The 26,712-nt window shown below is 43.9% G+C and overlaps 3 protein-coding genes across 3 annotated transcripts in view; 2 read left to right on the top strand and 1 right to left on the bottom strand.

The window, feature by feature from the left end:
* LOC146555515 (uncharacterized) overlaps positions 1–10,821 on the top strand; it is a 67,500-nt gene extending 56,679 nt beyond the window's left edge. Inside the window, exons 12-15 of the mRNA XM_085252749.1 lie at positions 22–132; positions 236–333; positions 5,167–5,236; positions 8,404–10,821. Of these exons, the coding sequence (XP_085108875.1) occupies positions 22–132; positions 236–333; positions 5,167–5,236; positions 8,404–8,655 (531 nt within the window). The 3' untranslated portion in view covers positions 8,656–10,821. The remainder of the gene's footprint in view (positions 1–21; positions 133–235; positions 334–5,166; positions 5,237–8,403) is intronic.
* Positions 10,822–12,512: 1,691 nt separating this feature from the next.
* On the bottom strand, positions 12,513–14,501 carry ascl1a (achaete-scute family bHLH transcription factor 1a). The gene is made up of 2 exons (XM_085252072.1): positions 13,431–14,501; positions 12,513–13,340 (listed from the first exon to the last, which is right to left on the bottom strand). The coding sequence occupies exon 1, from the start codon at positions 14,011–14,013 to the stop codon at positions 13,447–13,449; it is 567 nt and encodes a 188-aa protein (XP_085108198.1). The 5' UTR covers positions 14,014–14,501; the 3' UTR covers positions 12,513–13,340; positions 13,431–13,446.
* Positions 14,502–16,234: 1,733 nt separating this feature from the next.
* itfg2 (integrin alpha FG-GAP repeat containing 2) lies at positions 16,235–26,468 on the top strand. Its single transcript, XM_085252071.1, has 12 exons — positions 16,235–16,686; positions 17,407–17,502; positions 17,577–17,618; positions 17,710–17,887; positions 17,964–18,103; positions 18,917–19,065; positions 19,151–19,245; positions 19,653–19,706; positions 19,931–20,022; positions 20,619–20,736; positions 22,278–22,451; positions 26,318–26,468. The coding sequence occupies exons 1-12, from the start codon at positions 16,591–16,593 to the stop codon at positions 26,383–26,385; spliced, it is 1,302 nt and encodes a 433-aa protein (XP_085108197.1). The 5' UTR covers positions 16,235–16,590; the 3' UTR covers positions 26,386–26,468.
* Positions 26,469–26,712: the final 244 nt, after the last annotated feature.

Raw genomic sequence — 26,712 nt, 5'->3', positions numbered from 1 at the left:
AATGGCAGTCTTCTTTTGCAGGAGGACAGTGACGGTGATGGCTACATCTCCTGTCTGCAGGTCCTCCTCGCTCTTAAAAACATCATCCCTCCTGAGCTGCTTTCCGAAGAGGAAGAGATCTACGTCTACAGGGTGGGTCTTCGCTTTGCCTGCACACGCTCACATCACACATTCACGACGCTTTAACAGTTGCATGGGTTTGCTTTTTGGATTTCTTTTCTTTCTTATTTTTCAGATCCTGGAGATGGTGGACTTTAGAGTGACAGATGGGCTCGTGGACCTGAGGCTGTTTGCTGTAATTGCAAGCCTGGCACAGAAAATTGCATCCATGGAGTAAGTGACCAACTAACACACCCCTCAGAGAAGCCGGAGGAGGAGTCGCTGACCTCCCATAAATAAGAATAAGACTGTGTATGCAAGTTTGTTCCAGTGATTTTGCCATCGTGTGTGGGACTCTCTTTGATCCACTTTACCTTTTTAGAAATGTTTTATACGACTTTAGAGGTCAAGGTTTCGAGTCTGGATGTGATAACTGTGCACTTTGCCCTTAAGGGCTGAAACCAATGTTGAATAGTCACCAGAATTTGACTTAATTCAAACTTATCTTACCATGAAAAAGTTAGATATCATATATATCCATTAATTTGGAAGAAAACAGCTAGAAAAATGATGCAAAAGCTGTAAAAGAGTTAAAAACTTTATTTAAAGAGCTGTGTTGTATTACTTTAAAAAAGTAATGCATTGCCTCCTTAAAGAGAGTAAAAGTTATATAATTACCAAATAAACAGTATAAAACTAACATTACAGCCACACCGTGACACAAATCCCTGTGCTAATGAAGGCACACGCTACTCTTTCTTTTAGTCTTTAGGTTTTATTACAAAGATGACCAATGAGTGCATCACAGGAAACACTGACTGCACTGTGGCCGTGAAGCAAGTCTGCTCAACTGGTTTTAGCTTTCGAAACTCAAGCTTTGGCTCTTTTCTTGTAAGAGGGGTCTTCATACACTCACTCTGGGGTCGTTGCCTACATGGACCGTCGACTACTGTGTCACAAACGACCGTTCTGTGTGTTACTCTCACGTGTGCTGTTGTTGGTGCTTGAAGGTGTCCACTTCAGACACTTTCTGGGCTTCTTATGCTGCTTTTTGGATCTCTGATGTTTTTTCGTGCTTCTCCCGTTCCTAAAGAGCTCCACTGTGGAGCTGGTCTGCAATTAATACATGAAAAAAATTCAACAATTTATTAATTTATTTATTTAAAACAACCCTGAAACAAAACAAAACAAAAAAATTCTCCTCATATCAAACGCTCTACAATCCAGGGGCTGCTCGCTGTGTGTCTGTGTTTTTAGCCAAAAAGATATCAGGTGTTTTCACTCCTTTCTCACTTTTCACGGCGTAAACGGGAGAAAAAAGAATTAGCAGGCGAACAGATCGTGAAAATAACCGAACCCTGAACCCTGCTCGGGCGGCGCTCGGCCTCCGCGTCCTTGTGTCTCTGCATTGTGCCCCATATGTCGCAGATTCCCACACACAGCGATCTCTCGCTGCCCCGGGCTCTATAGCTTCCTACACACAGGAGAGTGTGGAGCCAAGCCAGCACCAGAGGTCCCCGAAGGTCAAGGCCTGCACCCAAAACCTTCACCCCAGAGTGAGAGCTCCCTCTCAGCGAGTACGGGGCCAGGGTCACGGGTCCTCTGATTTACGGCCAGCCCCTTTGTGTGGTGCATTAGAGGAGGCCTGTAGACTGGCTGCCTCGCTGGCACAGAAAGCCCAGGGTGTCTGCGCTCTATAGAGGCAATTATAGTAATGATAATGAATGTCCATATTAAACCTCTTTTCACAGAACTCCTTTCTGCGATTTAAATGATAAGAAGAGAGGAGATCAGCGCTCCTATCGCCACCTCCTAAACAAGGAGAAAACAATAGCATCCTTCTGCCGTCTCATCCCAACTGAACTCAGCTGATCCTCTTACCTGTTTCACTTAATCCTGTTGTCTGTAATCCTAGCTTCGAAATGAGCTGCAACAGTAGTTACACAATCAGCCTTTCTGATCATGAAGGGCTTAGAGGAGGCGGCTCCCTCATGTTCATAGATGTTTCTTGCAGTTTAACGGCACAGTAATTACACCCTCCTCCCCCGTTTGCTCTCCTCTTTTCTTTTCATCTTTAACTGTCCTCCCCTCTCGTGTCTCTCCGGCTCTCTTTTTGCCTCCCTCTCACCCTCTCTGTGCTCTCCTGTTTTGGCCCTTGACTCAGGCCATCTGTCCCTGTGTGGCATTGTGCTTCCTCACAAGTCCACCTCACACAGCGCCACATTCCCTCAGGCAGCATCACGTGGTCTGACGGGAAGCACATTACCATGCAGAATTCCCGAACGGCATCGAGCGGAGCCGGCTCATCCTCGTGCTTTCGCTGGAAGCTCACGCTGACGATCTCCCCACTACGTAAACTGTCTGATAGAGTTTCCCATCACCCGTCAGCCTGCTCAGAATATCCCAAAACAACCCTCAACTCTGTCAAGTCGAACTAGGTCAGGATATGTTTGCATCCCTTCACCTCCTGCTTCGCCAGCTCCCCAGCGAGGGGACCGCCAAAATTTGGGGAGTATTACGCAAGCGAGAAGTCTGCTGTGCTGGCCACAGCGGGGTGCCGGAGGAGGTCCGACAAAAGAAAATGGGTTAGGCTGCTATTATCCTCCCTGCAGTCCATCATCGGTCCCCTCGCCCCTCATTTACGCGAGCCATTATCACGCCAGTGTCCTTAGCGCACCAGCATTTGGACTCTTTTACTGCAAACCAAGTGCAATTAATAATCATTAGCTGCCCTGTCTCTCTTCATCCCCATCAAGCCCCTGCCTGCACCGTGGTTGGAGGACAAGGGCCAATCATGGAGCTGGGAGCACTCAGGCGTGCACTGCACTCGATGGCCTGGTGCTCAGCCATTCTTTGGTCTAACAGGCCATTGAGCGCTCGGCGAGGAGGGGCTCATTAACACTGGGCGCTCGTTAGAGAAGGGACGGCCGTCGCTGTGCCACACGCTGGACAGGAGAGGCCTGTGCCCACATAATCGGACCAGTCTCCCTCTAATTATCCGAGCAGACCTAGATTGTGCCGGTCTGCGACTTGTCACATTGCTGCAGAGTGTGCGTCCGGTCGCTGACACCCCTCCCCAAACCTCCACACGGACTCAAAACCAGAGCAGTTTTATCCGTTACTGTGGCGGGGTGTCCCCGTTTGCCCACGCATTGTTTGGCTACTGTGAACAACCACAATGGACTCAGAACATTTTACCATCACGTCTCCTGTAAACACGACGTCGCACAGGACAAACCCGCCAAAAAATGCCGCCAAAGTTTTTCCTATTTTTGGAGCAATTACATGACCACAATTATTTGTATTCACAACAATCCCGTTTGTCCTTAAAGGCCAGCTGCTCTCTTCTTTTACACTTCATGACTTAGTCAATAAAAGAATTAGTGCAGTGTGCTATGGAGGCTCATGGAGCCACTTTGTGTCTGTATTATGAAATCAGAACAGGTTTGCAATCAAATAGCAAAACTATACAAACTGGAAATGTGTAAATAAACTTAACCCTAATCTGGTTTCCTCTGCAAAAAGTTGATCATATTTCTTCTTTTTTTTTTCAGTTATTGCAAAAAATAAGCTCTGTTGGAAAAACATATTTCAGACACTATTTGGTTTGGTTAGATGTAGGAATCTTCCAAATTTTAAAATAATATGTTGTTTTTATCTGTTTCAAAACATTAGGGAGTTTTTTTATGTGTCTCTTTTTAACTCTGTAAAGCCTGAACCATGAAATAACTGTCATCCATCCATTCTCTAAACCTTATCAGAATCGGGGGGGGTTTGGAGTCCATCCCAGCTACCACAGGGCGAGAGGTGGGGTACACTCTGGACAGGTCGCCAGTCTGACGCTGGGCTGAAATAATGCCAAAATAAACCTCATGTATCAGATATTATACACTCGATGTTAAACAGTTAAACATGTGTCTCTGAAAACCATGAAACCTTTACATGTGAGTTTGGGCTGCAGAAATACAAATGACTTGACAAACAAATAAATAAATGCATTTAAACAATAAATTTAAAAAATGAAAATAAGGTTATAAATAGCTCTAAAAAAAAAAGCAGATGTTCTATGAACTAAATGATGTGCATCCACACGTTGTATAAGTGTGTGTCATACAGTTTGGTAGCTTGTATTGTGTATGGGATTATTTAGGGTCTTTTTTATGTTTTTAATCTTTAGGCCAGTAAACTACTTGTGTTTTTTCCCCTCTTATTTAAAAAGAATAATAAACAATTCTATACACACAAACAGCGCACGTTAGGCATTGAACATTACAAACATTTCTGGGATTGTTACTTTTGAGCTCATGGGTGTAAATCTTGTTTTAATGATCTGCAGTGTTGTAACCGGTGCTGGGTGTAACACATTCCAAACTAACATGTTACTGTAATCACATTACATTTGTCAGTAGTAATGTAGCTAAATTGTACTAACTTCATTAATTACATTACAGTTAATTGTGTTGTTACTCGTGTTACATTTACTCAACACTGAGTGTTCGCCAGCTCCTGTTCTCTGGAACCGGCTAGAATCACTGTGGCTCTTTGGGCTCGTTTCCAGCTTTGCATTGGATCTTGTGTGTCCTCATTAGGATAGGGATTTATGTCAGTATGTGGGACTGTAGCCTCAGGTTTATGTTGTTAGCTGGTAATTGTGTAGCAATGTATTTCAGGTCATGTTATAGAATAATGCCAAAGTAATGCAACAATTACTTTTTCCGGTGAGTAATTAAGTAACGTACTGCACTACTTTTAAGACAAGTAACGTTTAAGAAATCACATTTTAATTGTGAATTTATCTGACTGGCAGTAAAGCCTTATTTCAAAGCAGCTCTCAGATCCGTTGTGATTTCACTTTATAGCTTTATAAAGATATAAACGTAGCTCCTCTCTTTCGGGAGTTTCCCAAAGCCTGAAAAATACCCTGATTACATCATCGGGGTAATCTCACTTTGGACTTGGAAACATGAGTTTAAAAGTGAAGATATTCTGGATGTGACTTCTCTACAGGTAGAATTAAACCTTGAAAAGTTTTCAGCTCATGTTCTTATTTTTGCTTTTTCCTTTCAGCGAGTTTATGCGATCGCTAATCAGCAGCATGGACTTCCGATCCTTGGAAGTGAGACTCTTCAAAGCTAAGGTGCAGTGAAAGCTTCCTTTGCCTCATGTTTACACTCTGGAGTTTGTTTTCATGATGTGCCCTCAATGCAACATCAGATTAACTCACACATTAGTCACATTTATTCCACACAAGCCGTCCCCGCCTCTTTTCATGGCCTCGCTGGTATAATTATAATGAAATAAATGCTGGCAAACACTTTGAAGAGTAATTCCAAGGCATCCTTTATACAGCAAGCTTTTTTTATGAGAGGCACTCACCCCTCATGCATAGAAATGAGGGAAGCAAGTCAGGGAGAGAAAGAGAGGGGTGCCTTTCCCTTTTCATAGATTAGCACAGCCTTAATCTCATTAAAGTGCCCAGCAGTGAACATGCCGTCCACTCCGCCCAGCCCTGTAATCAGCCTGAGACACACGGCTCATCTTAGATGGACCAGGATGGATCTACCAGCTGGCCCAGTACTCAGTCACAGAAGGAAGTACTGAGCAATAGAAAGGCAGGAGGAACATGAAAGCCTGCAGCCATGGGTTTGGAAACTGAGCCCCTGGCCAGGTAGGGGAGGCTTCGTAATTACAGAGCTGTTAGGGATAGGGTTGTTAACTGGAGAAGTTGGGGGGGGGGCAGCAGCAATGGGTGTTTGCCAGAGGGATTATAACCCTCCCACCCCTACTCCCCCTCCGCGTCTGACAATTAGTACCTTGACTGCATTAACTGTGCAAACAGGTGCACTCAAAAAAGACTAGAAACAGCCTGTGGTAATCTGAGGCTTCCCTAAAGAGCACACACACAATAACAACACACAAGTGTACTCTGTAAAACAGCAGAAATTTACTTGGGCATTCTGCGAAGCTCTGCCAGAACCCAAATAGCCAGCGAGAGAAGAGCCACTGAGCCAGACTGGCTGTAGTTAAACCTTTACTCAAAAAGCCATCTCTAGACCCAGCAGTCTTAGCTAATTATAGGCCAATCTCCAACCTTCCTTTCATATCAAAAATCCTTGAAAGAGTAGTTGTCAAACAGCTAACAGATCATCTGCAGAGGAATGGTTTATTTGAAGAGTTTCAGTCAGGTTTCAGAGTTCATCACAGCACAGAAACAGCTTTAGTGAAGGTTACAAATGATCTTCTTATGGCCTCGGACAGTGGACTCATCTCTGTGCTTTTCCTGCTAGACCTTAGTGCAGCATTCGATACTGTCGACCATAATATCCTATTAGAAAGATTAGAACATGCTGTAGGTATTACAGGTACTACGCTGCAGTGGTTTGTATCATATCTATCTAATAGACTCCAATTTGTGCATGTAAATGGAGAGTCCTCTTCACACACTGAGGTTAATTATGGAGTTCCACAGGGTTCAGTGCTAGGACCAATTCTGTTTACATTATACATGCTTCCCTTAGGCAGCATCATTAGAAGACATAGCATACATTTTCACTGCTATGCAGATGACACCCAGCTCTATCTGTCCATGAAGCCAGATAACACACACCAATTAGTTAAACTGCAGGAATATCTTAAAGACATAAAGACCTGGATGGCCGCTAACTTTCTGCTTCTTAATTCAGATAAAACTGAGGTTATTGTACTCGGCCCTGAAAAGCCTAGAAATATGGTATCTAACCAGATTCTTACTCTGGATGGCATTGCCTTGGCCTCCAGTAACGCTGTGAGGAACCTTGGAGTCATTTTTGACCAGGACATGTCCTTCAACGCACATATTAAACAAATATGTAAGACTGCTTTCTTCCATTTGCGCAACATCTCTAAAGTTAGAAATATCCTGTCTCAGAGTGATGCTGAGAAACTAGTTCATGCATTTATTACTTCCAGGCTGGACTATTGTAATTCATTATTATCAGGATGTCCAAAAAACTCACTGAAAAGCCTTCAGCTAATCCAAAATGCTGCAGCAAGAGTACTGACAGGGACTAGAAAGAGAGAGCATATTTCTCCTGTTTTGGCTTCCCTTCATTGGCTTCCTGTTAAATCCAGAATTGAATTCAAAATCCTGCTCCTCACATACAAGGTCTTAAATAATCAGGCCCCATCTTATCTCAATGACCTTGTAGTACCATATCACCCTATTAGAGTACTTCGCTCTTGTTCTGCAGGCCTACTTGTTGTTCCTAGAGTATTTAAAAGTAGAATGGGAGGGAGAGCCTTCAGTTTTCAGGCCCCTCTTCTGTGGAACCAGCTTCCAGTTTGGATTCGGGAGACAGACACTATCTCTACTTTTAAGATTAAGCTTAAAACTTTCCTTTTTGCTAAAGCATATAGTTAGGGCTGGACCAGGTGACCCTGAATCCTCCCTTAGTTATGCTGCAATAGACGTAGGCTGCCGGGGGATTCCCATGATGCATTGAGTTTTTCCTTTCCAGTCACCTTTCTCACTCACTATGTATTAACAGACCTCTCTGCATTGAATCATATCTGTTATTAACCTCTGTCTCTCTTCCACAGCATGTCTTTTAACCTGTCTTCCTTCTCTCACCCCAAACGGTCGCAGCAGATGGCCGCCCCTCCCTGAGCCTGGTTCTGCCGGAGGTTTCTTCCTGTTAAAAGGGAGTTTTTCCTTCCCACTGTCGCCAAAGTGCTTGCTTATAGGGGGTCATATGATTGTTGGGTTTTTCTCTGTACCTATGAAGCACCTTGAGGCGACTTTTGTTGTGATTTGGCGCTATCTATCCATCCATCCATCCATTCGCTTCCGCTTATCCTTTTCAGGGTCGCGGGGGGCGCTGGAGCCTATCCCAGCTGTCATAGGGCGAAAGGCGGGGTACACCCTGGACAGGTCGCCAGTCTGTCGCAGGGCTAACACACAGGGACAGACAACCATTCACTCGCACATTCACACCTAGTGACAATTTGGATTAATCAATTAACCTATCCCCACAAGTTGCATGTCTTTGGACAGTGGGAGGAAGCCGGAGTACCCGGAGAGAACCCACGCAAACACGGGGAGAACATGCAAACTCCACACAGAAAGACCCTGGCCTGATGGTGGAATTGAACTCAGGACCTTCTTGCTGTGCGGCAACAGTGCTAACCACCGTGCCACCGTGCTGCCCATATAAATAAAATTGATTTGAATTGAATTGAATTGAAGTGGTTCAAAGAGCAAGACCAGAGCCAGTTTTCCATGTTTGAGGTCATGTCAAAAACTATGATTGTTATTAACTCCTGCAGCAACTTTTCCTGTTCCTCCTGGAGGACCAGCAGGGCGATGCGGGTGCTCAGAAGGGCTTCATCAGCGCAGAGCAGCTGCTGCTGGAGCTGAAGGCCGGGGGCATCCACCTGGATCAGGAGGTGGCCGTCAGACTGGAGCTGCAGCACATTCCTCCTCTGGACCTGCTGGACTTCTTGGCCTACCTGCCCCTCTTCATGCTCATTCACAAGTCGGTGATTTCCAACCCTTTTGATGACTCCAGCAACCTTTGACCTCAGCACTCTGTGGATGACATCTCAGCTGAGCCACGTCTGCTTGTATGAAAAGACGACATGTGACAAACAGAAAAATGATTTTAAAAAGGACATTTGTAGTGGAGATACAAAGTATTTCTTTTAAATTATGCAACTTTGTTACATTTCACTTCTAGCTTTAACCTTTAAATTTGCTGGTAACAACCAGCAAGACTGAGTTTAGAGTGGAAGAAACCATTATACCTTGCTATCTCCGCTGCACCTGAAACTTATTTCTTTCATTTTAAATTGCTCTAAATTAGACATTCAGCATTAGTTTGGGTTTCATAAAATGTATATATATAAATAAGCACTAATATTTATGCAATTAGATATTTAGATCTTAAAGACGAACTCGCTGAAAGAATGCTTTCACATTCTAATGATAAAAACTATGAATACAGGATTTTTAATAATTTAACAGACTATCAGAGACAAGTGTTTGTTGTTGGACATTAAAAAAATAACAGAAGCCTTGGTGATAAAAGCCGCCAGAACAGAAATTACACTGGATGTTTATGACACACTGATAAAAGATAAGTCGATCATTAGACTGACGATCCCTTAGGGACTTCTGTGGGGTAATGTTCAAACAATCTCTCTCCTCGACAGCTGTGTAAACACATATTTCCATATGAATACTTTGAATATAAACAAGAGTCAAGATTTTGGAAGCCAAAATGTTTTTGACCTTTTATAGTTCAATTAATGAATAAACCATGGAAATACAGTTGTGAAACCATCAGTTATCTTCTGTCAAGGAGTCAGATTTTTATTGTCTCCTTTATTTTTTTCTGCATTAATAATGTAAACGCTCTGCAGCATGTGTGTGTGTGTGTGTTTATATCCACGTTACATTTTACACTTTGTTTGCACTGCGCTCCCTTTAGCAGTCATTTCAATTCCCTGAAAATAGAAATGAATTTACTCTGCACTTCCCACTCCATCTCTCATCTGTACGAGTAGCTGAATTTTATTGGCATCGCACAGTCTCAGGTGGTCACATTGCTGCTGGTCTCTTCCTGTGCGCATGTCCTTTACGTCACACGTGTGCTGAGTATGTTCTGTTTCCAGCCTCTGTCGTTTCTCTGAGGCATGTGGATCACGTCACAGAGCAGTAAAGTGCTGTCTGTGGTCCTGAAATCTTCTGTGGCTGCTGTAGTTTCAGAGTCTGACGCTCTGATTCATGTAACAAGTGTTCATTGTTGTGGAGTTTATTAAAAAAAAAAAAGACACAAAAACATTTGAGAAAAATGCAGCAGCGCAGCAGAGCTATTGGCTACCGTCCAGTTCAGTCCAACTTAATCAACACTGATGAATGATGTTCGCTAAGATACTCAACTGATGTGGTTTGAGCCTTTGTTTTGCCTAAGCTTTGCCAATTAGATATGGCCGCGCTCTCCTGCCGCTTGTGCACGCTTGACAGACTGCCGCTGAGGGAAACATAATGAGCTGTGACAGGCAGCAAACCTTTGTAAGCTCTATGTCACCAGAGAAAACAGTCAAAACTGCTTTTATTGTGACTCTTTAGATGCATGTTTTGAACTCCATCTAGTTTGAAAATGTGGCTGCAGGTGAGCTTAGGGTCTTCTTACCAGAGACTACAGGAGGAAAGTAGCTTTGTATTATGTACTGTCCATTGTTCCTGCTAAATAAATACAGCTAAATGATAAAAAAGTAAACATTAACTTTCAGCATCCTCCCCTTCACTCCAATAAACACTTTCCTGTGGACTTCCTGGGCTCAGTCACTTGTTTTGTCTTACTTAAAACAACTTGATTTTCATTTTGTAATTTTGGTCCTCCTCAGATTCCAGAAGGTTGTTGGTATAGTTCATCATGTGACTGGGTCATTAGTCAGTGAGCTCAGATCCATATAGATTGGTTTTAAAACACTCAACAAGTCCATAAGCCTAAATGCATCTTTTATATAGAATCTATAAGGTTAAATGCATCTTTTATTTACAGTCTATAATAATAAACGTGTATTTTGTGTACACTCTCTGGGCTTGCCCTACTTGCCATAAGTTGTCGTTTTATATTTTTAAAACAATCCAAAACATTGATTTTATCTTTAGAGAAACAAAGTTCCTCACTCCATAGGTTCCTTGAGTCATAAAGTACCACTGTGTGGCTTTCCCCCCACTGCTGAGCCCCATGACAAAGTCTGGGGACCTCTCACTGTTGGTTGTGTGTTGGAGGTCTTTTTTATTTATTTGTTTTATGTTTTATTTTAATCCAGTCATCATAATTGTTTACTTGTTAAACTGTGATGGTGCTTGGCTGGAGGCTGCCGTGCCTCTTACTTCACTTTTTTAGAAACTGAATTAAAGTTAAATTTGAAAACTTAAAAAAAAAAATCACATCTCATTTTTATTGAAGTTCAAGATGCCTTTCAAAATAAAAGGTCTTGAAGTAAATTGAAAGAGGTGAGGAAATTAGAGATGTATTTGCACATACAAGAGTGGGATCAAACCTTTCTCGTGTGCTATTCTGATGGAAAAGTTTTATTCGGGTTTAAAGTTATTCCAAGCTGGCAGAAAATTTTACTCACATCAGAAAATATATACAGAATTTAGAGGTATCATCTGTTTGATCTGAAGTGTTGCAGGTCCTCGCCCGGCAGTGTTTGAGGTGGGGAAACCTGTTTGTTTCTGTGCTTCTAATAAATAGATTAAGTGAATAGATATTATAATTGTTTATTAATTATTGTACAAACAATGAAGTGTCTGCAAGTTAATGCTAAACTCAGACAGTTTTCTAATAACTTGTGTTTTTGAATGAGCCAGGAGGACCCTCTGCCTCTCTCTCAGGCCCTCTGGTGGTCCACGAACTCTCCTTTGTGCGCTCATATTTACAATAAACACGAGTTTTTCCAAAGAATTTCACTAAAACGTGTCTTATTTATGTATTTAACGCCATTTCTGCATAAACACCCACATTAACACCAACATGTTGAACCCCACACTCTGACGGATGTTTTTCCCCTCCCAGGTGGTGGTTGTGTGTTCAGCGGCATGCTGCTGTCAGGAGGCACACGCCATCAGCCAATTCAGCTCCGTGTCTCCACTCGACCACCATTCAGACCCCATTCACTCATTAAACCAGACACGCGTCCGGCTGCAGCCTCCGCCCTACCTGTCAAACTCAGTTGTGCAGAAACCTCAGAGCTCTAGTTCACAATCTCACGTCATCTGCAAATTTTAAAGCCTCCTGTTTACTTGAATGATATTTCTCGGTGTGAGTTGAATTGGGGGAAATGGTGTCATTGTAATCCTACAACTTGGGCGATCCACCTTCCAGCCGCTTCGTGCGCACAGACGCTAAGGAAGACTAGCTTGAAAAGCTCACTCGAGGGTTCATTAACTGCAGAGGTGTGTTCATTTTAAGGTCATGTTGTTAAGAGAAATATCACAGCAGTATTTTTATTTTTCACGACATCAGTGTGGTGGAGGAGGTGTATGTGTGTTTTTAAAATGGAGACAAAGTGGCGTTTTACGCATGTTTTGCGAGTGTGAAAAAATGCGTCTGTTGGGTTGAAGGTGCTGGCTGGTATTACCAAGGAGAAAGAGATAGCGGTGTGAGAGTTCTCTAGTAAAAGACCTGCGGCTACAGAATTAGTTGAGCCACTCTGCGCTCAGCTTCAAACAAGAAAAGAGAAAATGCATCGTGCGTAAAAGGTGCGTTCTTCCCCTTTTATCTCCACGTATTCCATCTACTCATGTTGGTTTTAATGGCCACACAAGGAAAACTGTACCCAGTCGTCGTCGTCCCCCCCCCCCCGACACACACACACCACCACACACACACACTTTAAAATTAAGACATGAACAGTAATTCAGTAGCATCTCGTTTTATTTTTAGACTAGAGTGTAGAAAATATGGTTATAAGACTTCTTATCTTCCGCTTATGTGGAGAGGATATAGAGCTGGCAGTATAAAGAGACAATGCGTGGCTATTGCACTCTGTTTGGACAATAGCTGCATAAGTTTTTGATCATTGTGACATGACATAATGCAATAACGTGGTTCTGCTATTAAATAAGACACATCGGTGCTATAGGATAAAACATCGGAGTATCAAACTCCCTCTGGAACCTCGTGAACACAACAGCCAGAGAATAATAGACTACACGTCTACATAGGCAGGAGGTATAGAAGCGACTTCGCAAATATATAGACAAAATATATACAAAAGGATGTGTACAAAACATCTATAAATCTCTTACATACAAAAATATCTTAATATATCTTAAAAAAAGAGCGTTTGATATAGAATTTTATAGAATAAATCCGTGACTTGGAAGCATTTTTCTGAAGTCAGCGTCTGAGAGAGAGTTGGTGCTACTGTGATGGGGTTGGCATAGAAGAGTTTTTAATGTGCTGAGAGCGTGAATCGCTTTAGGGTCATTTTCTTTTGTTTTTGTTTTGTTTTTGTTTTTGTTTTTTTATCAAGGGGACACACAGAAAGTTTGGATTCCCACGCTGCATGTGGGAGACCCGTCTTCCTTTAATCCTTTGGCGCTGATCTCCGGCCTGATGTTCAGTTAAGGCTCCGGGACCCTGCTGAGACTGTCAGGTGGACCGGGGAGGACCATCTTGTTCTTCTCCTCCTCGGGACCATCCCAAGCCCAGGAGAGCAATAAAGTGAGCTGATCCATATTTCTGCGAGGAGGAGGAGAAACGGGAAGTTAGGTTTGTCGGGAGTTAAATGACGATGGTGCCTGGAACGAGCGCGGTGACGTGTGCGCTTACCTCGCACGGATGCTCTTCAGAACCAGTTTGTGAAGTCCAGCAGCTCCTGCTCCTCCGGACTTAGGGGGTCATAGGAGCCCTCGTCGGATGAGTAGGAGGACACGGGGGAGCCTGCCATGGAGTTCATGTCCGCGGAGTATCCCTGCGACATGCCGGGCGACAGCACGCCCGCCTGGAACGCCGCGCTCACGGCGTCGTGCTCGTCCAGCAGCTGCTGCAGCGCGCGGATGTACTCCACGGCGGAGCGCAGTGTCTCCACTTTGCTCATCTTCTTGTTGGCGGCGCCGTTTGGCACGTGCTCCCGCAGCGTGGCGAAGCCGTTGTTGACCAGCTTCACGCGGTTGCGCTCGCGCTCGTTCCTGCGCGCCACCGCGTGCGGCTGCTGCTGTGGCAGGCTGTAGCCGAAACCCGCGAAGTTCAACCGCCGCTTGCAGCGCAGCAGCTCCGGGGAGGAGGAGCGCGGACGCTTCGGTTGCTTGCTCGCGGACTTCCCGCTGCCGCTCGCGCTCAGCTGGACGCTCTGCGCGGAGAAGAAGCACGCGGGCGGCATCAGCTGCTGCTGCTGACTCGCGTTAATTTCCATTTTGGTCGTGAGGTCCCTACCCGCGTGTGGGGAAAAAAACAGAAGTTTTAAAGAATCGCAGAGATTCCGGGAGCGCGTCCCGCTCGTGCCGTTCACGTGCTGTGGCCGCTGGTCGCGCACTTGCTCCAATGTGGAGGGGGGGGGGTGCTACTATTGGAGGGCAGTCGCAGCTCCGCTGATGCTGCCTCGCGCTCCTCAAAGCTGCTCTGAGCTCTCGGAGAAAGACGCCACTGCTTTTCAACACGGGTGGCTGAGGGGCTGGCCACGCCCTCCGGTCGCGTGGATACACCTTGGGCTCCTGCCCCGGTACCGGTGCGCCGCGCGCCTGACGCGTGCCACTTGAAGCACTAAACAAACAGTGAGAGGAGAGGGGTTTTTTACGAGAAGGTGAAACAGACTCATAGAAGTCCACACCGAACTCAGTCTGATGCATTTCCAGGTGGACAGTCACGCGTTTTGTTTTGGGTTTGTTTTTTGTTTTTGTTTTTTACAGGTCAGCTAAAATACAGAGGAGCGAGAGAAAACACAAACTGTGCATAAAATCTATTCACAAAGTGAAGTGTGCGACGTTCTCTCTGCCCGATCCTGATTCTGGTCCCTGTCTGTGCCATTTCTTTACACACAGCCGCTCGTTTGCGGGACTTTGTAAAATTTTCCACTTTGCGCGCCTCATCGGCCGCACAAGCGGAACGAGGAGGCGCAAATCCTCGGTCTGTGCGCGTAACTGGACTCTCTATGCGGGACTGAGAGGTGCATAACAAGAAAACACGCACAAACTCCAACACGCTCTCTCGCGTCTTTGCGCATGCACGCACAACTTTGCGCACTAAACAGAATTAGGATTGTTTTGGGGTTCAGTTTTTGCGGGTGAACTTCTTGCGTGTGTGTGCGCGCACTCTTTTCTCTTCCCCCTTATTCTGGGCACCCGTGCATGCGCGCCTTTAGAGGGGATTGCCATAAATAGTTCAAATTTTCTGTGGCATTCACATTCAGGCACACACACACAGATACACGCACACACACACACACACACACACACACACACACACACACACACACACCACCTCCACTTTCTCCTTCAAAGCCCAGCCGGAGAGTTTAGAAAAGAGGCGTGGGTCCTATTCAGCGTCCCCCCTGCGCCCCTCCGCCCTGCCTGATCTTTCTGAAACATATATCCACGCTGTTAGCGGGCTTCCACAGTCCAATTATCGTTTTGTGAGGACTCTCTCTCTCTCTCTCTCTCCGCTGCTGCTCGTCGTCCAGAGGCTGGGAGGGCACTCACTTTACTCGAGGGGCCTTCCACTCAAAGCTGGGTGTAATAATTAATATGACATCTGTCTACCCGAGTTCCCTCTTTAACCACTTTCTGTATTTTTCCCTCTTTTCTTTGGTGTTGGTGTGTGTGCGGGGCGGGGGGGATGCGAGGGATTATCTCTCAGTTTGTTTTGTGGCAGGCTCAGTCACCCAGAAAGACCGATAAACACTTCATCTCTACAAAAATAAATGTAATTCATCATAGTATCATATCATTTATTGTTCTTTGTTTGTTTGTTTTTTTAAACTGAATTATAATTATGGCTGACAAAGTTAAAAATAACTCTTCTGCAGTGGAGCTTCTCTTCTCTTCTAGAATGTTTGGCTTCACACTGATTTAACTCCCTCACGCCTGCGTCGTTTATTGCTTTACAGGTAAAGTTGTAATTAACGGGCGCCCTCTAGAGGACAGCAGTGGACGTTATCACCGAGAAGTAAATCCTCCCATCCTGCCCTGTTTCAGATTGATAGATAGATAGATTCCACAAGAGAAATTCTTGTGTTAAATAAGCAACAATGTTAAAAAACAAACAAACAAACAAACCCGAATTTAGTTAAAAGGACTGACACTGTGTAAGAGAGAAGTGCAAATTGCATTAATAAATAATATGTGGACTATGATCTAATAACATCTGCAAGTTTAAATAACTTTTTTTTTCTAATTTTAGCTTATGTTTATGTTTAATAGCTAGTTTTCTTCACTTTGAGTGTTCGTTTTGGTGCTTTTCACGCTTTAATATGTTTTAATATCGTGTTTGTTTGCAAAATGTTTAAATTAATAAGATAACGATGAGATTTACCTTTTCACCAACTTGGGGAAGATTCAATAGATCACCAGGTGCATGGTCTGGGTACATAATGTAATTTTCTTTGCTGTTATGGGGGTCCAGCAAAGAAAGAACAGAGGCAAGAACGAAAATCAAACTATTTGAAAGTATGCACTTACGCTCATTGACCGCCAGGTGTCAGTATTTCACAGCGTACGTAAACTAGCTCAGTTTTAAAAGCTCTCTTTCTTCAAACATACACATGTGCGTACATGTTTTTACTACTACTAATAAAATATATATATGGAAACAGGAACACGTCCAGGCAGATCAGTGCTTTGGTTTGCGGATCACCTTTTATGTCTCTGCTACGATCCCGTAGATATTAGGTCACGTGGTTTTGTTTACTAGGAGGAGGCGGTGAGCGCGTGAATGAGGTAGCCAGAGCAGTATCGGTAAATCAGCGGCCGTAAAGGGAATACAAAGACTATCAGCTATGCGCTCTCTGAACTATGTGCACCGGGTTAGCTTAGACTTCACAGGGACTCTGTTTCCTCACGCCATCTGTCTGGGAGACGCAGACAACGATTCGGTACGGAAGCTAAGCTAACTTTTGTTTATTATTGTTATCGTTAATGTTTGTTTTGTCTTCTCGGACCTCTTGAATGCAGACTTTTAAATGTTTAAATTAAATTCTAAATATATTTAGTAATGTATTTATTTATGGTTTGATAACTAGACTTTTTGCAGTCTGTTCTTATTATAATAAGTCTTGAGTCACCGCTCATTTCTTTCTCCATCTTGCTTCCAAAGAGGAAGAAATTCTGGTACTTTTTTTCAAGTTCTCCTTGGTTGTTCGGACACTGGCTGCTTTTTAACTTATTTTCAGTTGAGTGCTGTTTGCTTCCTGATCTTTTTCATTTTTACCTGACTGAAAAAACAATTAAAAAGGCACCACACTAAAGGGATGAATCAGTGCTGTGTCTGCACATGACAACTTAGGGTTTCAGCCAGTGTCGTGTTAGAGAACTCACATTTTGATCCACTATTGCTGATGTGTGCCAAATTACCTGGAAAACATCTGATTGGCAGTGGCTCTGTTTATCAGCATGACAGTGATTCCAAACACAAACACATCTATTCCCCATTTTCCTAGCAAAATATAATGATGTTTTGTCTCACAATTAATGACTTTTTAGCTTCTCAGTTTAGAATTTGTCTTGATCAAGAAGAGTAAAAAAAAAAAAATTATGACCTGTGTTACCTGATTGTTCAACTGCTCCACTAACACGGCTGTCTCCCTTCTCTGCAGCTGAACGAGCTGGTCGTAGGAGACACCAACGGAAAGCTGCTTGTTTACAAGAACGATGACTCCAAACCTTGGATCACAAGGTCCTGCGTGGGCATGGTCAGTGCAGGTGCTAGAAAAATCCTTTTGTGTCATGTGATCTGTGGCTCATGTGGTGTGTTGTGCTTTCCCAGCTGACCTGCGTTGCTGTTGGAGATGTGTGCAACAAAGGAAAGGTGAGAACAGAGAAGTCAGAAGCTGCATATTGTCTGAAGGTTTAGGATTTGATGTGACGGCGTGTTTTTATTTTTATTTTTTCTGTGTCAGAACTTCGTGGTTGCCGTGGGCGCAGAGGGCTGGTTTCACCTCTTTGACCTCACAGCTGCTGCCGCGAGCAAGGCAGACTCATCCAGCCAGCACGAGTTTCAGTCACCTGATGACCAGAAGCCCTTCCTCACCCAGCACATTCCCGCCAACACCAAAGTCATCCTCATCAGTGATATTGGTAAATTCTCGCTAAATTCTTCTGTGATAAATGTGGATTTTTGTGATTTTTGAGTGCAGCGTGTGCGTGTCTGCAGATGGAGATGGGCGCTGCGAGCTGGTGGTGGGATACACAGACCGAGTGGTGCGAGCCTTTCGCTGGGAGGAGCCGTCTGACAGCTCTGATGCAGGGCCTGGTCAGCTGATTCTGTTGAAGAAATGGCTTCTGGAGGGACAGGTGAGCTCAGGTGTTGTTTCTTACCAGCATGTGAAATCACTAAACTTGATTTGATGCGGGGGGGGGGGGGTATTTTCTGGGCACACTCTGGACCCCTTTGTACAAACTGAGCATCATTTAAACCCCACGGTCTACCCGAGTGTTGTTCCAGACCACATCTATCCCTTGGATCACAGTGCACACATCTCCTCATGTACTCTGTACTTCACAGGCTGTCATCAGATCTCAGTACAATAGAGCACCTTTGGGATGTGGTGCAGAGGGAGATTTGCGTCATGGATGTGCAGCCAACAAATCTGCAGCGACTGTGTGATGTTATCATGTCAGTATGGACCAAAATCTCTGAGGAATGTTTCCAGGACCTTTTTAAATCTGTTCCACAAAGAATTAAAGCACTTCTGAACGCAAAAGAGGGTGCAGTCTAGTGCCAGTAAGGTGCACCTTATAAATAAACTACTTTATATTTTCTCAGCAAACTTTAATGAAAACTTTCACCACTAGGTGGCAGCATTTTACCAAATTATTTTAGCGTAGTCCACCCCAATGAGCGGTACCTCCGCCTGTGTAGACGTGACATTATTTCGTATTACCACTGTGAAAACGTTCAGTTCAGTTCAGTTCATTTTTATTTCAAACATTTCAAACATGTGCCTTCACAATCATTACAAACTATTATTCCATTAGACAGAAAACCCATAAAACCATGGCGAGCTGACCTTAGTAGGTACTGATGGAAAAGGGCGTTTGGGCACTCAAGGCCCTCCATAGATGAGACCTAGCTGAATAAATAATCAGGTATTGGCTGTTCTGCAGGTGGACAGTCTGTCAGTGAACCCGGGTCCAGAGGGGTTACCTGAGCTGATGGTGTCTCAGCCAGGCTGCGGCTACGCCATCCTGCTCTGTTCCTGGACGCAACAGGACTCCTCCGACTCTGGCGACGACACCCCCACCACGCCTGGGAGGTAGACGCCTCCTCCATTATAATGTGAGTGTCGGTTAGATTGATTGATGGACTGGATTAATTTAGCGTGATTTCCCTCCTCACAGCGAGGGGCCCTCCAGAGACGTAGTTCTCCATCTGACCACCGGGCGGATACACAACAAGAACGTTTCCACTCACCTCATCGGCAGCATTAGCAAAGGTAGACGCTCTTACCAGCCGGCTCGTTTTACACTCGCACCTACGCTTGTTTACTGGGTCGCTGATGAGGTAAATAATGTGGGGACAGAGGGCGTCTGCAGGTAAACCCGGGCCCTGTCGCTCACCTGGAGACACTTTTAAACTGCAGCTGAGTCTCGTCTCAGTGGGTTTCTTTAGGTGTGTTGTAATTGTACAATTTCTTTAAGTCTCCTCTTCTCATCATCCTGCTGAGATGCAGAAACACAGATGATGCAAATGATTTCCTTTCATACTGCAATCGGTGTGACAGTAAAAACATATAAAAGTGCGTTTGATATGGTTTTTAAAAAACTCACAAAAAAATGGCTGATTGCATATTAATAGAAGAATTCAGTTTTTTTGTGTGTGTGTGTTTTGTTTTTTTTACAGGATCCAAGGAAGAGTCGTCAACGTGTGGACTGTTTGCTCTCTGTACTTTAGATGGTAGGATGGGAATTTTAAACACTTAAAATTCACATCTCTGTGGAGAAGTCTGTGCTTTTCTATCAACTAGAACAAGCTGGTTAAGCAGGAGAAAGAGTTTTTTAATTTGTTGGCTAAAATGCATATGACAGTGACAGTCTGTACACAACAGCAGTTTTTAGCCGTGTTGATTTATTTTTGACCATTTTTAAGGCCGACCTGTTTTCTGCCTCCCCGTGTCACAGGGACGCTGAAGCTGATGAACAGTTCGGAGCAGTTGTTGTGGTCGGTGCAGGTGGATCATCAGCTGTTTGCCCTGCAGAAGCTCGACGTCACAGTGAGTCTCTGCGACAGGCCGACACTCGTGGACGCTTTCAACTTTTAACAAAAATATAAACCTTTTGTTTGTTTTTGTTTTTTTAGTTTCCAGTGAAAAACAGATGTTTTGCTAACTCGTCTGTTTTTAATGTTCTTACGTGTGTTATTAGAAATTGTTGGAGCTGATGGGACTCATTTAACTAACATTTAACTTAAAATGCAGATAAAGCCGGCAGGAAGTCAGACGTAACAACAGCACAGAGAAGCCATTTAGTTTTCAAAATAAAACCCCCCGTGTAGGCTACACGTGACATTGCAGTCATGCAGCCGCTGTCGAGAAAGTCTCTCTGTTCTTCTCGGCACTCATGGGTATTTCAAGTTAGTCACTTTAGTTTATACTATACCAGTTTGATCTCCATTAAGCCACCACAGCAAGAACAATATCCGACCAAATTCAGATTTTTACCCTTTACCCTGCTCACTTAAAAACTTTTACCAGACAACTGTTTCTACTCGATTACATGCTGAATTAATTCAGAAATGTGCGTTTGCCTTTGTGTATGCGCTCAGCTACGCAGCAACCCTGTGTGCGTCTGTGTTTGTGTCTTCTTCCAGGGGGACGGCAGAGAGGAGGTGGTGGCGTGTGCTTGGGACGGTCAAACCTACATCATCGACCACAATCGGACCGTGGTGAGGTTCCAGTTCGACGAGAACGTCAACGCCTTCTGTGCAGGTGAGGGACGTCACACCACCTCCTCCTTGTTTTTGCTCCGCCGTCGTTTTTCTGTGACGGTCACAGACACTCGTCAAATTTTCGGCTAATGCGACGACGCGCCACTCGGACCTTTCCAACAGTAGATCTAAATCTGCAGCTTTGTCCAACTTATAATGCGACTTTCAGCTCACTGTTGAATGTGACACACTTAAAAACAAGCCGCTGGGGCGTTTTTGGCTTTCACGTTAACTCACTCAGCTCAGTATTGATGGTGAGCTTAAGGCAAAGAGAATAAATGATAAACAGACATGTGTATGCTCAGATCTATGCTCTGTAAATCGTTTACACATTTTTGCAGGTAAATCCACCTGGAGTCTTCTAATCCTCTGGATTAGCGGAGTTGCTGAACATCCATAAATCTGTTGATTCTGCTTAATGTGTCTCTGAGCCTCTCGCAGCGGAGCTTTCAGCAGCTGAAGACACAGATATTTCCCTCAGGCTGTCCACACAGCTCCAGATTAATGCAGATGAAACCATTTTTCACTTGAGGTTCTGACTGTTTGAGGAGAAGGTGTTTGGAATATTTTCCACCGTTTTCCTCTCTCAGCAGGAAATGATCTGCTTTACACTTCTGGATTTGAGGTTAAGGTACCTAAATGTTTGACAACACCTCAGCTACAACTCCTCCCAGGCTCTAGCTTCAAACTCCTTTTAGTTCATGGGCCACAAACATGTGCGTACTGGGCCAGAGATAACAAGCTAAAACTGTGAGCTCAGGTGAAGGACAGCTCTTTACCCCACACCCTTAATAATAACCAGAAAACTGAAGGTTCTCAAATTAAATGACTGAACCCTTTAGAAAATGACTGCATTGTCATCAGTATATCTCAGCTTTCCCACATGTTACATTACATTTTGCAGGTTAGTGGAAAATCATTTTTGTAGCTAAGTGACGAGGATATTTATTACACTAACAGTTCAAACAAGATGTGAAAATCCTCTGGACTTTTCATATATTTTCACTCCCGTGGCCTCACTGCAGTTTTCGTGCTCTCTACAACCTGATTTCTTACCTTAGTCCAGGCGTTTGTAACCTCAAACAAAGGTGGAATTTCAAACCTGCTCCACCAGATGGCAGCATAGAACTTTAGCCTCGCCTTGCTTTGAGCTTTTCCTCCTCTCCTCTCTCTGTCTTTCTTATCTGTGCTGTCAGATCTCTCTGCAGTGTTTGGACAGTTAATCTGAGGCGCCTAGTGTGACATGTGTGGTTTTAAGTGGATTAAAGAAAGAGACAAAAGACGCCTGAGATCTCTGATTCCAGCCATTTTTGCTGCTTTCCACCTGCTGAGTTTAAATGAGGTGTTCAGGCCTCACTCCCCTCTGCTCTCAGCTCCTCAGACAGATCAGACTTGTTGTGTTGTGTGGAGGCTACAGTAGCCCGGCAGCGGAGGATTGCTGATTTGTTTATTTGTATTCACAAAGCACGGTCCCTCATATCACTGCCACCACCTGTTGAGTAAAAACTGTGTGTAAGATTCTCAGGTTTTCTCTGGTTGCAGGTCAGTACACATGTAAGGAGGGCAAAAACGGGCCCTGCCTCGTCTATGTCAGCTTCAACCACAAAATCTACATCTACTGGAAGGTGGAGCTGGAGCGCATGGAATCCACCAACCTGCTGCGAGTGCTGGAGGAAAAGCCCGGCTTTAAAAGCCACCTGAAGATGCTGGGAGTCGGTAAGTACGTCGGCAGCTCAGCGTTCGGAGTCAAGCACACACCTCCTCAGTTTGAGGGCGAATAAGAGCCCAACTGGGGCTCTGATCTGAATACTGATGAGGAGGAAGGAAGAAAATGACCCCACCATGACAGACTTTACAACTAACGAGGCCCTGCCAGCAAGTTCTTACTCTTCTTTAAAGAAACAGTTTGCAGCACAGTCTCTGCAAGAATTCCTATTGATCACCAAACAAATATAACTAGGATATTGTAAACTGGTTAGATGTAACGTTGGGTATTAATTGAGTGTTAATTCAAGTCTTGTGGCTTTTTCTACACGTCGCTGTAGTGTCAGTTTATGCTCTCCTCCTGCAGGCACACACTTTAGCTGCTTCTGGCTGTATTATAAAAACTGGTTGTTTATTACCCAGCCTTTCCCTTTGACTGCTCGCTTTACATGCAAATATAGCTGAAATTAAAGAACAGTTACCATCTACAGTGTATGTGGTTAAAATGAACTGCGTGTCGCTGCGATGTATGCATCTGAGTTTTTTTCTGCCCAGTGTTCTCCATTAGAGGCCTCAAGTTGGTGCAGAGTACACAGTCACGGTGCAACTGTAAATGTGGGGAGAAGTAAATGACTGTGGTCCTGCTTACGCTTCCAGTCGTCTTCCTTATCTGTTGTTTAATCGTTGCTGTCCATCTGCCATCTACAATTTCCAGTAGTTTGAAGGAAAAGAAGGTAAACTGTTCTCTAGGTGTCGATGGTTTTAGCTGCCTCACCCTGACCTCCTTGAAATGTCAGCAGCAGCTCTGAGGCGCTCCCCTGCTGCTTTTTCACCATAATAAGCTCCCTTTAGCCAAGCGCTGATTATGAGTTTGCCAGTTCTCCATCACAAAGAGGGGAAGGTTTCTAAATCAGCTGCTCCTACGTGGGCATTTTCAAATTTGTGACGGACGAGTTCAAACATCAGCTTGTAAAGTGTCAGCGATGTTTGCTGAGCGGTGCAAGGTAAGCGGCGCATACCTGACATCAAAGTAGAGATGAAGGTGGGAGGCTGACTGTGAAGTTAGGCGTTTATGTCCACAAAAAGTCATATTTATCCAGTGTGTAGTTCAGGACTAAATATAGCTGCTCACTGATGTATTAACTCACTTAATCTGCAGCTGTTTCCCAGAAGGTTCTGAAATTTAGGGGCAGATGTTCCCAACAATAGTTTCTGATAGTCACACACAGAATACCTCAGCACAGTGCCGTCTCTTAAAGATTCACTGGGATTTTAAAAAAATCCCTTTTACGATGTGGTGTGACCGTTTCCAGGACCTTTTCAATGATGCGCAACCAACAACAAAGTCGTCGGCCTACAGGGAACCAACATAAGTGATCTGAAGTAAATACAATGAGTGGATGCTTAAGACCTCTTTCAAATCTGATTTCTATTTCTTTCGCAATCGAGGCCTGGAGGGCAGTGCAACGCATTGGAGGGAAAGCTGAAATAGCATCTACTTTCACCCCAGTTAACAGCCTAGATTCAATATGAAGGGTATTTTTTCTTCTGGAGACAGATAACAGACTATGTAAACAACTGTATTAAAAATGTTGAGTACTCTGACATTTAAAAGCATGCTGTGTAAATTTTCAGTGGGTGTTGCGGGATTAGTGATCCTAAACTGGGACAGACCTGAGAGAGGGAATTGAGATCACAGAAAGTATGTGAGAGGACAATTGGAATAATGATTTGTACCAATTTAGAGCACTGCAGCTTAAAATCCTGCACTCAAATTCAATGCTATGACTTCACCTTCATATCCTATGTGTAAAAGAAATACTGGAAGCATTACACACTGGAAAATATTAAGGATCATTTTAAAAAGTGCAGAAGATCTTAGTCTCGTCTCCTTGTTCTCCCAAGTATTTACATCTATACTGGTATTCGATGGCAAATGCCAATCGGGCTCAATGGTGCCGGGCAGCGAGCACAGGGCCCACTGATTGTTTGCTCAGACATTCACACTTGTGGCCTCGTGGAGGTTATATTGTAGCTCTGGCAGTGCTCATCCTATTCTTTGTTGCACAAAGGAGCAGCTACCTGTCCTGCTGATGTGTTAAGGCCTTCTACGGCCCTGTAAAGACTGTTTAGACTCTTGAGACTGTGCTGTAACACTGACTCTAGCCAAATGCAAAACTACTTAACAAATGTAATACTTCTTGGAGAAGTCAGAAATGAATCAGGAATAAATAATAATCAACCACTTAAAACTAATTCTTCTGTTTAGGAAAACAAATGCAATTTAGCATCTTAATGTCTCAAAAAATAATAATGTGCTGGTTTGATTAGTAGGTTTATATTTGAAAGTCTGCCAAATAATAAACTAAAGGTTTAAAGCAAATATTCTTGAGTATAAACTAAAATATTTGCATTATGAATGTAAATTGCACGATGATTGATTATTACTTCCACAAAAAGGCTGAAATTTAGGGGGGGGGTTTTAGCCTTTTTCCCCTATGTAAGACTTCTTACGATTACCCAATAGAAGATGCAAGCTAACATCTTTTCCATTTGAGCTTGAAACAGTCGATATGAGTCGATATGATCTGCGCCTTTGTTTGTGTAAATTCCTGTTTAATCCCGGTGACATCAACAGGCTGTGAAAGGCTGCGAGCTGTGATTGGTCGATCTCCAATATGTCATCAGTCACGGCCATAATGTATGGCTTTCCTAATTGTGTAATCTGACATGGTGCCTATCAGACCGTGCCCGAATGCACCGTGAACGTTTGTGGAGTCATTTCCTGTGAAGTCATGTTAATCTGGTCACATGTCAGTTAGGGCTGCCACGATTAGTCGACTAGTCACGATTATGTCGACTATTAAAATCGTCGACGACTAATTTAATAGTCGACGCATCGTTTGAAGCTTTGTAAGATTACAAAGGACGCAGGAATGAGTAGTAGGATTTAAGGGTGTAATAACGGACTGAGACAGAAGATGGCAGCACTGCATGTACAAGGATGCCAGCTGCCGTTAAACCCCGAAGAAGAAGAAGCTGTGTCCCAGAATTCATAGCGCAGCCCAGCGCAGTTGTCAACAATGGCGGCAGCTAGTTAGTTTTAACTTTACTCTTATTATTCTTTCTGGGTCACAAAATAAACGTTTAACATATTTTCAGGCGAGAATGTAGCTGTGTAAACCTCAAATATCTGCTCAGTTTATCAAGACACCACATATTTTCAAAAGCTCTCCGACGTTTTCGGAGACGTCTGTTACCCACTAGCTCGTTAGCTAGGCGGGGGCAAGGCTAACTAGAGCCGTGAGAACACCGGACTCCCGGCAAGTCGTTTTCAAACCCACCACTGTCTTTCGCTACTCAGGTTAAACATGATATTTAAGTCACTTAGATAACTTAAAATGTTATTGTTTGGCTTTCTTTAGTATTTTATTTGTTCCTGAGTAAATCGGTTTGGCTAAGATTAAAGTTATAGTTTTTGCACAGCTAAATAAACTTCAAGCAGACAGCTGATCATCAGAAGTTTGAGACGCTGGATAATATACTCCGGTGTCCTGTTATATTTTAGAAAGCAAGGAGTTTATTAAACTTCACCGAAACAATCTGCAAATTTCATTAAAAATTAATAAACTACCATCTTGTCTTTATTTTTAGTTAGCACAAACACTTCAAGCTGTAAGCTAATGATAGTTATATAAGACCAGATGCTGCTGGTGCAATAAGCTGTACGCTGTACGTCCAATGGATGATGATCTGATTAGTCGACTAATCAAAAATAATCGGTGACTAGTCGACTATCAAAATAATCGTTTGTGGCAGCCCTAATGTCAGTACTCCGGTTTCAGCGGTAACCGTCACATTGTGTTTCGCCTCCACAGATGCTGATGATCCGGCCGCAGTGCGAGCCCTGGTGGCAGATGTTCTCTACAAGGATGCGCAAACGTAGCTCGGTGACATCCATCACCACGCTGCCTTCTCTGTTTTCCCCCTGACTGTAAATACTCTGTAAATAAACACTGACAGACCGTCTTCTGTGCTGCTGCTCTTGTTACTCGCGCTCCCCAACAGATAGATGTTGGGGTTTGGGTTTCTGATCGGCTCGCCACTGGCTGTTATCTCAGACCTGCACGCTGCCTCTGTCATTGGTATTCTGTCCGCCCAGGTTGCTTTTAACAAGGTGGGCAGAGGATGAGAGCAATGAGACATAATGCAGGGGAAATGCTGCACTGTTTAACCTGCTGTTTTCACCGGTAACTATGTGAATCTGGGAGCG

The sequence above is a fragment of the Mchenga conophoros genome, linkage group LG17 (genome assembly GCF_057382185.1).
Source record: "Mchenga conophoros isolate Kocher_MC1m ecotype Shallow Benthic linkage group LG17, M_conophoros_male_GT1.1, whole genome shotgun sequence".
Classification (NCBI taxonomy): Eukaryota; Metazoa; Chordata; class Actinopteri; order Cichliformes; family Cichlidae; genus Mchenga; species Mchenga conophoros.
Note: the sequence above shows the minus strand (reverse complement) of the source record. Positions and strands in the feature narration are given on the sequence as shown.